This window comes from Gossypium arboreum, chromosome 9 (genome assembly GCF_025698485.1).
Source record: "Gossypium arboreum isolate Shixiya-1 chromosome 9, ASM2569848v2, whole genome shotgun sequence".
Lineage (NCBI taxonomy): Eukaryota > Viridiplantae > Streptophyta > Magnoliopsida > Malvales > Malvaceae > Gossypium > Gossypium arboreum.
The window spans coordinates 77387317-77399906 of NC_069078.1; the positions used below are offsets into that span (position 1 = coordinate 77387317).

The following is a 12590-nucleotide window of genomic DNA, read 5'->3' on the forward strand; positions in this document are numbered from 1 at the left end:
GCCAGTACCGGTAGAGTCTCATAAAGCTAGTTTATTCCGTGTTCTCCCGATCCTACAGACATAATTAAGGCCCAGAAGAAGCTCAATAATAGCTGCTTCTGTTTTCGCACGATTTGCAAAGTGTAGCGTCTGTACCAAAAGTATATCAGATTGGGAAACCTTACGCTGTTCCTCGAAATTGCGGTCTGACTGCCACCTAATCATGTTGTGAGCAAGAGGAGCCAACCATTCCAATATCCGCACTAATGCCATTCTCAGTTCTGCTGCAGGGGAAGCACTACGGATTGATGAAGCCAAAGTCTTTGCATTGGACTTCAGTTTAAGGCGCAGAGCATTTCTTATACATGCAGGTAACATATTGTAGAGCTCATCTCTTGCATCGAGGCAGATCATGTGAGGTGCTGAAACTAGTTTCTCTATCAAGATAATGATGTTCGCATAGTGGAGAGATAATGCAGCATCACCAAGTGTCGATGTAGGAGCATCCAACAAGTGCTTGGTATTGAAGACGCATAATTTAGAATAAATTTTATCACTGCAAGATAACGACCCTATCTTTGAATAGTTTAGCTTGTCCATGTTTACATTGTAAGCACCAATGAACCTGAAAGATCCAGTGCCAATCGGCTTGCGGCTGTTTAAAATCTGAGAATTACTTCCAACAGACACGCATCTTTTGAAAGGACCAATTCCAACATGACCGAACTGTTTGGTTTTCAGACGTGGGTGCTTGCCGTGTAAGGCAGTTGAGTGATGATGAGAGTGTAGATGCTGGCCACTGATCTGCGCTGACTTTGAAAATGACTGGCCAGGAGGTTCAGAGTTGAAACCGCATAGATTATTATCAGAAGGATGTACGGAAGACATTAGAGTGGAAAACGAATTGCAGCGGGGAACAGAGGCACTACTAACAGATACCATTTGGTGGGTTCTAAACACATATTTTATCTTCTCAAGTATTGTCAAAAGTGATCTCAACAAAATCCGGACAACATAATCATATGTCCGAACCCACGGAGACATGTCACGTAGATTTTTCACTTCCTGGCGCTGCAAAATTACCTTCTTTTGCCACTCGACTGCTTTCATCCCATCCCCCTCCGAGTTTCTCCGAATCCTTCTAAGAGTCCGCTCATGTTCTGCCAGCACTTCCAACTCTCGAGTCAACCGCATCGTAACCAAAACGAATCTCTCCATCTTCTGTACTTTCCTCTCCATCTTCTTCAAGCGATATTCCCACCCGAGCCACTCAAAACTGTTCAAAATCGGATCTCTTATGAAATATTCGAAACGGTGATATACGGGGTTATTGCATTTCTTCCCAAGCCTGGCCACAGATGTTGCCAGAATGCCAAAATTCTCAATTATCTCGTTCAAAGCAAGATCCATAAGGTAATTTTCATCGTTGGACACAAGCCTTCGAAGACCAAGTGAGTTAGCCATTTCTTTCCTCAACTTGAAGATCTCCGTATCATCCAAAGAATGCCATAAATTCACCACCTTAGACATCAAACTAGCAACTTCGAATACTAAGATTCCAAGCATCTTGCCAGTTATATCCAAATTACTATTGTTCCTTGAATTCAACCGTGAACCACCAAACCACGACTCAGCCACCATCTCGCCTCCCCTCATCCAATAAAACTTCAGGTTTAAGCACTAATCAAAGATTCCCAATTCCAAAAAATGTCGTAGTCCCTGTGTGGGACAATAAAACAATGGCACAGATTACACAATTATTTCAACTACAGTTGAAACAACTCATATATGTATATATATATATATATATATAACATGAAATACAATTTGCCAAGTTAGACCCTTTATAGGAAGTAGAAACTCAAAACTCATTAATAACAGAAACCCATAATTTATAAGAGCAAATAGAACAACAATTTAAAAAAAAAATTGCAGTCAGATGACAAGAAATAAACTTACAGGGGTAAAAAACATAATAATAGACAAAAAATTACATCCCCACGAAGCATCAACAGTGAACTGAAGAAGGACTTGGTTGGGTTTTCAACAGGGAAAAGCAGGGACCAATAAGGAGCAGAAGGAAGAAGAAGAAGAGGGCATGCTTATAAACGTGAAAAAGATAGAGGAAGAGACAAAAAGAGGGAAAAACTCGAAATCGGTCAAACCGAAGTTAAAAATGGAAACCAAAGTGCGGAGAGTTTTGGGTTTATTCTGGTGGATATCAAGGAAGATGCACGCACTCAAACTAAATGTTCACGTTCAAAGCTGTTGTTTTGAAGGATCCTTTCATTTTGCTTTGGTTTTATGCCTTGTTTTACGTTAATCTCGAGTGAACATTTTTAAGAGTATATGCTTTTTCATAAGCATTGGAAATGGATCAAATCTGTTTTGATCAACTCCAACGTATACGATTTTTAATAATGTATATAAACTTTAAGCAAATGTGACCCTGACTGTTCCATCATTATACTCTATTTACTAAATTTGAATTTTATTTCTGGCAGATTTCAGTTTCACGTTGGTTGGTTTTATGATATAATCTAATTTTAAATATTTATTCATATTTAAAATATAAATAAACTATCACAAAATTAATTTGTAATATTTTACATCAATTTTAATTTGATAAGAGGTTCGTAGAGTTGGTGACCCAAATGATTATGAAAGGGAGAGTTCCAGTTTCCCACTTGTATGTTTCGGCTAAAACTATAAAAGGACTCCTTGCATTTTTCCCTTCTCTTATGTATCTAAACAAGTCTTTTAACCTGTTGGCCAAATTTTTTTTTTCTTTTATCCTTTTTCACTTTTAACTTATATTTGAATAAATTTTTAAATAAATACATGTTAAATCTACACGTTGATTTAATATACAATTTATTACAAGAACTTTGATTTGATGCAATCGCATATATGAATTTTAATTTAAATGTATAAATAAAATTTTAATTTTGATTTAACTGTACACATTTAAAGGAATAAATATATTAAAATTGTACATTTCGATTGGTCTAGGATGAGCACTTTAACCGGGTAGTCTTCTTCACTATGTCGAGTGTGAGCTCGCTTCAAATAAAAAAAAATTTACAAAAATTAACAGTCAACTAATTTCATCATTTCTTTAAATGTAATATTCTCTTTATATAGAGAGAGTTTAGAGAGTTTAACAATAATTAAACTTAATCACATTAATTTAAACAATGTAAATATTAAATTAAATTTAATATTAAACTATTAAAATAATATTATTTTTGAAATAGTTAATTTAAAATCAAATTCTCTGTTAGAGTCCCAGTAGGAGTGTAACTCTTTCACTGCTCAATCACCGAAGACCAACTGTCACCGACCATTAGAACGTCGTCATCGTAGCCGTCGACACCGCCTTATCTGGTGATGTAAGTGCAACACCCTTACAACAGCCTGAGCCGGTTCGACTGCTACCAGTTCGGTTCAGGTCAGTGACAACTCGACCGGTCTGGTCTAGCCACCGATTGGACCATTGGCCCAGTTTTACATACAGGGCTCGGTTCGACCAATTTTTGTGTCTTAGTCTCGTTTTTGAGTTCTTTGACCCAATTTACAATCTTAGGTCCAATTTTCAAGTTCAATTACCTATTGGGCCAATTGTCCAACTTGAAAATTAATTTCTAAAAATATTGTATTAATTTTAATTTAACTTTATCAAATTAATTTTTTTTAAAAATCACTTAAAATTTTCAAATTAATTTTTCAAGAAAAATTTTTAATCAAATTCTATAGTTGAACAATTCTTACGACCACCTAATTTAATTCCACATTTAATAAATAAACAAAATTAAAATATTTCTAAAGTCGTAGAATTTTCTTATGATTCAAATGCAATCCGATCCAGTTTTTGTTGAGCTAGCAGAAGGACCAATTAGACATATACTATTAGGCTCTAGTAATTACAATTATGTCTAGAAGTATCATTCCGATAACTCGTAATTACTTAATCAGTGAGTCAGTCCACAAGAAGTACCATTATTGAAAACTCCTTATTGTATACTCTTTACGAAAGTAATTCATCTAATTGCTTTGTTTAATGACATCGTCATGTGTGGGGTTTTTTTACTAAAGAAGTATAAAAAAAATTAAAAAATTTCAAAATAATACACCTAAAAAATTAATTACCGAAATGGTATGCTCAGGGTGGTCACGCCACTCTGACAGGCGGCACCACCCTGACTTTTGACGGCCAACAGTGAAAAAAAACACTAAAAACAAAAAAAAAGTTGAAAACGAAAAATAAAAATAAAAATAAAAGGTCATGTGGGTGCCAGAGGCAATATTGGTGCCCAGGTGACTTTTTAGGCCGATTTGACCCCTCATGCAGAGGGGTTTTGTTTTTTTGTTTGGGGGACCATAATATATGGTCCCCAAGGCTTGAGTTTCGGGAGCAAAGAAGGAGAAGAAGAAAAGGAAAAGAAGGAGAAGAAGGAAAGAAGAGAAGAAGAAGAAAGAAAAAGAAGGGGAGGAGGAGGGGAAGGAGGCTGGCACTTGAGAGAAGAAAAAAGAAAAAGAAAAAGAGAAGGAGAAGAAGAGGGAAGGAAAAAGAAGGAAAAAAAAAAAAGGTAATTTTTTTTTTATAAATTTGAGTAATTAATGTTAGTTTAAGTTATTTATTTTAGTTATTATTATTATTGTTGTTGATTGATTTGGATTTAAATCAAATATAATTTTCATTTTATTTCTTTGCAAGGTGTTATTTGGTTAAGAAGAGATATTAAGGTATGTTCAGTATTTATTTTATATTTTCATTGAAGTAATACGCATGTTATGTGCAAAGAATGTTTATTGTTATTATTTTATGTAATTTATTTGTTAAGTGTGTTTTAAGTTGATTAAATATATTTTTAAATTTATTTGACTTATTATATTCGATTATTTTAATTTTTTTATTTTTTATGTGATGGGGTTTTAAACCTTTTACAAAAAATAGTATAAAAATAAAATACTAAAAATATATTAATGAAAAAATAAAATATGAGAAGAAATAAAATACAAAAAAAACTTTTTGGGGAACGTGGTCTTTGAGTTTTTGCTAAAATAATATAAAAATAAAATATGAAAATAGTATATTTTAAAAATAAAATCCGAAAATAAAAAATACAAACAATGTGCCAAAGTCAGGGTTATTTATTAAATTAATATAAAAAACTTAAATAATACATTTGAAACATTTTTGCTAAAATAATATTAAAAAATACGAAAATAATATATTTTAAAAATAATATACGAAAATAAAAAATACGAATAAAGTACTAAAATCAGGGTTATTTATTAAAAATATAAAAACACTTATATAATACATTTGAAACATTATGTACTAAAATAATATAAAGAAATAAAATCTGAAAAATAATATATTTTAAAAATAAGATACTGAAAATAAAAAAATACGAAGAAAGTGCCAAAATCAGTATTATTTGTTAAATTAATATAAAAACACTTAAGTAATACATTTGAAACATTTCTTGCTAAAATAATATAAAAATAAAATACAAAAATAATATATTTTAAAAATAATATCTGAAAATAAAAAATAAGAATAAAGTGCTAAAATCAGGGTTATTTATTAAAAATATAAAAAACACTTAAATAATACATTTGAAACATTATGTACTAAAATAATATAAAGAAATAAAATACGAAAATAATATATTTTAAAAAATAAGATACGAAAATAAAAAATACGAACAATGTGCCAAAATCAGTATTATTTATTAAATTAATATAAAAACACTTAAGTAATACATTTGAAACATTTCTTGCTAAAATAATATAAAAATAAAATACGAAAATAATATATTTTAAAAATAATATACGAAAATAAAAATAAGAAATAAAGTGCTAAAATCAGGGTTATTTATTAAAAATATAAAAAACACTTAAATAATGCATTTGAAACACTATGTACTAAAATAATATAAAGAAATAAAATACGAAAATAATATATTTTAAAAAATAAGATACTGAAAACAAAAAAATACGAAAAAATGCAAAATTAGGGTTATTTATTAAATTAATATAAAAACACTTAAGTAATACATTTGAAACATTTTTGCTAAAATAATATAAAAATAAAATACAAAAATAATATATTTTAAAAATAATATACGAAAATAAAAATACGAATAAAGTGCTAAAATTAGGGTTATTTATTAAAAATATAAAAAAACACTTAAATAATACATTTGAAACATTATGTACTAAAATAATATAAAGAAATAAAATACGAAAATAATATATTATAAAAATAAGATACGAAAATAAAAAATACGAAGAAAGTGCCAAAATTAGGGTTATTTATTAAATTAATATAAAAACACTTACATAACACATTTGAAACATTTTTGCTAAAATAATATAAAAATAAAATACGAAAATAATATATTTAAAAAAAATATACGAAAATAAAAAATACGAATAAAGTGCTAAAATCAGGGTTATTTATTAAAAAATATAAAAACACTTAAATAATACATTTGAAACATTATGTACTAAAATAGTATAAAGAAATAAAATACGAAAATAATATATTTTAAAAATAAGATCTGAAAATAAAAAAACGAAGAAAGTACCAAAATCAGGGTTATTTATTAAATTAATATAAAAAACACTTACATAATACATTTGAAACATTTTTGCTAAAATAATATAAAAAATAAAATACAAAAATAGTATATTTTAAAAATAATATACGAAAATAAAAATACGAATAAAGTGCTAAAATCTAGGTTATTTATTAAAAAATATAAAAAACACTTAAATAATACATTTGAAACATTATGTACTAAAATAATATAAAGAAATAAAATACGAAAATAATATATTTAAAAAATAAGATACGAAAACAAAAAATACGAAGAAAGTGGCAAAATCGGGGTTATTTATTAAATTAATATAAAAAACACTTACATAATACATTTGAAACATTTTTGCTAAAATAATATAAAAAATAAAATACAAAATAATATATTTTAAAAATAATATCGAAAATATTTTACTTATTATAATTTTAAAATAATAATAAAAATATTTGTATTTAAGTTGGATATATTTAATTTTTAATATAGTATAGCAAAAAAATATGTTGTCGAAAAAATTGTTTGCTATTTTTTTGTAAGTTATTCTAATAAATATTTAAAATCTATCAAACATTAAAATTAATAACCGAAATTTATTTTGAAATTGTAGGCATCGCAATGACTTCATTGATCAATAAGGAACTTTCTCACATATGTGACACAGTTAATAATACGGTAATATATTGTTATTTATTAACCAAGGGTTCCATTAAAAAAAGATCTACGTAATTTAAGGAAATAAATTATGTTATTATAACTATTTTTTGTAATTTAACACTGTCAGGACTCGTACCGCATATTAAGGGGCCGGGTGAATGGTGTAGGATATTCCCCGGATGCACGACTGATGCCCTACTTGGAGCTAGTTGGATTCGGGTCAGCAACATTGACCCGGACATTTGATTTGCAGTATGATTTAATATCCGCATTGGTCGAGTGTTGGCGACCGGAGACCCACACTTTTCATTTGCCATGTGGGGAGTGCACAGTCACTCTGGAGGATGTTGCATTACAGTTTGGGCTTCCAATCGACGGGGATGCCGCCACGGGCGTAAGTGCGATAGCTGAGCCAGCTGCACTTTATTATAGCCTACTAGGAGCCTCGCCCGGCGATGCTGAGTCTACTTTTTCGGAGTTGAAATTTACATGGCTAAAAGCCAATTTTCAGCATTTATCAGATAATGCCACCGAAGAAGAGTTGGTGTGTACAGCTCGAGCGTACATTATGCATATCATAGGGGGTGTACTGATGCCTAATTCGAACAACAATAAGGTTCATCTCCAGTATTTACCTCTGTTAGCTGATCTGCGTAGTGTTCGCTCCTATAGTTGGGGTTCCGCAGTTCTGCCTATGTTGTAACGTGAGCTTTGTTGGACGACAAAGCCTGATGCTGTAGACATGGGCGGATGCCTTATATTGTTGCAATCATGGGCTCTTTATCGGATGCCATTCTCGGCATCGGTTAGTCACCAACCATATGTATATCCGCTAGTTAACAGGTGATAAAATTTAACTTGTTATTAATTGACAATTTCTTTATAATGATACTATTCTAACGATACTATATTTACTTGAAAATTGTTTTCGTAGATGGAGTATTTATCCGGGTATCGGGAGGTCGTACACTGTCCCGATATATCGTCTGATGATTGAACAACATGCCGGGGAAGGGGTAAGCTATTCAAATATTCGTGACATGTAATTGCTTTGTATATCTTACTCCAACCGTGTTAAATTTTAATCATGGTATTAATCGTGCAGTTTATATGGATGCCATACCTTAGACCAGAAATTGCGGCTATTATAACCTCGTCTGCCTACGTTGATTCTCATTTGTGGTGCACTAATGCACCAATTATCAGTTTCAATGTAGTCGAGTGGTACCACGGGGATCGAGTACTACAACAGTTTGGTTGCGTCTAGTACATCCCGGATCCGCCAATGCAGGTGGGGGAGGAGGTTCACGGCAAGAACAAGAGAGGGAGACATGGACAGCATTAGGGGGTTATGCACCGAAGATATATTGTGGTGTGGTAGAGTCTGATGGCTCAAAGATCTCAGATAGATATGTCTTCCGATTTGCGACCATCGTTAGAGTACATACAATGGTACTTTAGTATGGGGAAGTCATATTTACTTGGTGGGCAGTCGACTATAGTCCCCCCCCACGTGCAGCGATCTGGGGCATACGAGCCAATGGACGATATAGAGCCCGATCCACAGCCAGATACCGAGCATGACCCAGAGCCAAAGCCCGAGGCACAGCCGGAGGCTGAGTCCGAACGATCGCATTCACATTCGACTGATACTTTTTATCATCTAGATTTGGCGGGCAATTACTATTTCAGGGCTCGTCATCGCATTCACATTCAGTTGATACTTCTTATTATCCGGATTTGGCGGGCAATGACTATTTTCCGAGCTCGTCAGGGGGCGGATACCATTACGGGTTTGATATGTTTGGGTCGTACCGACCGCAGCATAGCACCTCTCCCGGCCCATATCCACCGCATTATAGCACTACCCCCGGCCCGTATCTACTGTAGTACTTCACTCCTACTGGATTGTATCGACAGCAGCATGGCACTCCTTCCGGATCAAGTTCATCGATGCCATTCGAGTCATATGATTTTTCTTCTATGTATCAGACACCTTCACCTACAACTGAAGAGGATGTTGGTCGTCGCAATCACCCACAACGTGAACGTCGACCTCCGCAGAAATATACCCCTAGGACCACACCATCGAACCATCAATTTTAGGGGTTTCTTGGGTTTTGATATTAAAAAGTTTGTATTTTTTTGTATATATTTAATTAGATTAATTGGAACTTTGAAACGTGGAACAAAATTTGACCATAACGTAAATTAGATTAATTTGGACATTTTTTAATATTAAAACACTAAAACTTGTAACAAACTTAGTCTTGTAATATAAATTGGAACAAACTTTAAATACATTACAACATTAATCTAATTGGAACATTAATTAAATTGGAACATACTATTACCGGTATATATAGAGATTTCATGGATGTATGAAATAAATGATACATATGTAGTTATATATGCAAGTTGAGTAAATGTAAACTCAACCATTACCTTGTTTGTATATGTGACTAACTCATTGATTGAGTGTAGGTAATTGGTAAAAATTACCTTGATCGATGGAATGTTTGGTTATTTGTGCTTCATGAAATTGAATGATGATTATATTAAGTTTTATTGTGGAATTGAGCATGGGATCCATGAAATGGTGAGTTCATGATTAGTTGAAAATGATATTATGATAAATATCATTATATTGTACAAAAATAGTTTGGACAGTAGCAGTAGTCTGACTTTGAAAATTCAATTAAAATTGTAGAAATTGAATTAAAGGTTGGATAAAATATGGAATTAAATATTATTGAGTCTAGTTTCACATATAAGAAACAGTGTAAGTAAAAGAATTTCATATTATGAGATATTTGAATTATTCTGAGACAGAGCCACAATGATTCCAGAATCCCCTGTTCTGCTTTCAGAAAATTATTAAAAATTTTATAAAAATATTTATGAGTTATAATTTATATACTTAGAATCCTTAATGAGTCTATTTTCAAGAAAAATAGACAAGAACATTATCCAAATCCCGTACTGTAATATAATTTATTTTTAGTGAATAAGGGTCAGAGCTATGGAATAGCAAAATAGGGGTAACTTTAAAGAATAAACTATACTAATTGGCTAAATAAAAAATTTTGAAAATTTTATGGTAAAAAGATATGTAAGCTTAGTTTCTAGAAAAATTATCAGATCTTAATTTAGAGTTCCGTAGCTCCAGATATAAATAAATTCATAACTGCGACTCTAGAAAATAGCTTGACTGGATTTTGAACAAATAGAGGAATATTTGCAATATAATTTTTTTCATATAAAATAAATACATTACAACATAAGTTCAATTCCTACCTGATCGTGACGATTGTCCGACATGATAGTTTCGTTGCAGGCATTTACTCTGATTATGACCAGCTAACCTGCATAATCCACAACGCGTACCGTCGGATTTCTCCCTAAAGTCCATTTCATTACGGATTCTGGTTGATTGCGGACGACCTCTCGGATTCCTGTGTAGCCCTCTGTCTGGGACAAGTTCGAAAGTCATTTTCCCATACACGTAACGTGCGATTGAGTGTGTACACATCATCGAAAAATTGTTCAACATTAAGGTTTACTTTAGCACACGCTGCCACGACATGCGCACACGGATAATGAAGTGTTTGGAATCTCCTACAATCTCATTGTCTATTCCGGAGATCAACTCCATAGGACCTAAGTGGTATACCGGGTCGACGACCAATAGTCTCTGTAACTCGAAACGTTTCAAGGTGTCGTAAATATATTTCTACATTCATTGACCTCGCCATCTGACGGTTTGCAATCATTGCATCCCTGACATCTTCGACAAACACGTGTCCCGCCTCAATCTGGTTAACTTGTTGCTGACCCATTCTTGGCATCAAAGTAGCCAACTTGTAGAATGTAGACGAGAAGACTGTTGAAATCGGAAGATGTCGTATTTTCAACAATACAGCGTTGACCCCCTCCACTAAGTTTGTGGTCATTTGACCATAACAAAAGCCCTTGTCAAAACTTTGAGCCCATTGCCACGGCTCCATAGTACTCAACCACTGTCGGAAAGATATATTCGTTTGACCCTCCATGTCACTCTCAAGTTGATTCATTCTTTAGTGAAAAATGTGTGGCTCTAGCTCGTACGCTGTATATGTATTAAGAAAAAATAAGTTACAGTATTGCCCTAAAAACTTATATTGAAAAGATAAGGCAATCATTTACCCATTTTCACAAATTGTCTCTTCCAGTCTGCATTTTTATAATCTCTAATGAAGTTAGCTGTGATGTGACAGATGCAGTAAACAGATCTCCATGGTACACCGGAACGTCTAATAGTGGCAATTAATCATTTTCCTCTATCAGAGATAATGCAAATATTATCGTTGCTAATAACATACCTCCACAGGTTGGTAAGGAAGAATTCCCACGATTCCATGTTCTCCTTATCTACAATGGCAAATGCTATCGGGAGCACGTTCCTGTTGCCGTCTTGAGCAACCGCAAGAAGTAAGATCTGTGTATATTTTTCATATAGCCAGGTTCTATCAACTTGCACAAATGGCTTGCAGTGGGGAAATGCGCGCACACATGGATCAAACGTTCAGAACATTCGATGGAAAATTCTTTTTCCCGACTGTAGTTAGTCATCCGGGCCGTAATAAGGTCGTGTCTGTAACTCAATGACGGTCCCCGATACATACTCCCGTATAGTGGCTATCCATCCCTGTAACTCGTTATACGATGCATCGAAATCCCCATACAATTGCTTCATTGCCATCTGTTTTGCTATCCATGCCTTTCGATATGACACTCGATACTGAAATCGTACTTGTATTTCGGCAATCAGTACCGAAACTTTAATGGTCGGCATGTCCTTCACCATTGGCATGATACACATACAGATAGTTTTAGAATCAAGTTTTCGATGATCTTCTGTCATACGTGTTGATGTGCATGTGTGAGGCCCAACAAATTTGCGTATCTCCCACATCTGAGAATTTTGAATAAATGCAGCTCGTACTCGCCAATTGCAGCCTTCCGTCGACTTCCAACACTCCCCAATATATAATGTCAGTTTAGACACTGCAACTTTGTAATCTACTGATATATTCATGCTATACCGCTTAATATCAAATACGCACTCTTCTTTACTTTCGAATCTCTGGCCGACGAATAACTCCTCAGGATCAGAATTTACAGCCAGTCGGTGAGCAGGAAGTATTTTAGGGTACTCTGGAAACTCGGCTATATGCGCCGCGTTGGGGTCTATGAGCGACATGTGTGGCCCAAGATTATTATGAATCACAACACGTCGCATCTGGTTCCCGACTGAAGACGCGTTAATGTTTCCATCGTTTTTCACGTCTTTATCATCAATATCATCGG

The 12590-nt window shown here is 33.2% G+C and overlaps 2 protein-coding genes across 2 annotated transcripts; one reads left to right on the forward strand and one right to left on the reverse strand.

Moving 5' to 3' along the window:
- Window positions 1-18: 18 nt before the first annotated feature.
- Window positions 19-2373, reverse strand: LOC108455518 (protein PSK SIMULATOR 1-like). Its single transcript, XM_017754067.2, has 2 exons — window positions 1939-2373; window positions 19-1698 (listed from the first exon to the last, which is right to left on the reverse strand). Exon 2 carries the CDS (start codon window positions 1633-1635, stop codon window positions 19-21), a length of 1617 nt encoding a protein of 538 aa, XP_017609556.2. The 5' UTR covers window positions 1636-1698; window positions 1939-2373.
- Window positions 2374-7202: 4829 nt separating this feature from the next.
- Window positions 7203-7944, forward strand: LOC108455517 (protein MAIN-LIKE 1-like). The gene is made up of 2 exons (XM_017754066.1): window positions 7203-7259; window positions 7369-7944. The coding sequence occupies exons 1-2, from the start codon at window positions 7203-7205 to the stop codon at window positions 7942-7944; spliced, it is 633 nt and encodes a 210-aa protein (XP_017609555.1).
- Window positions 7945-12590: the final 4646 nt, after the last annotated feature.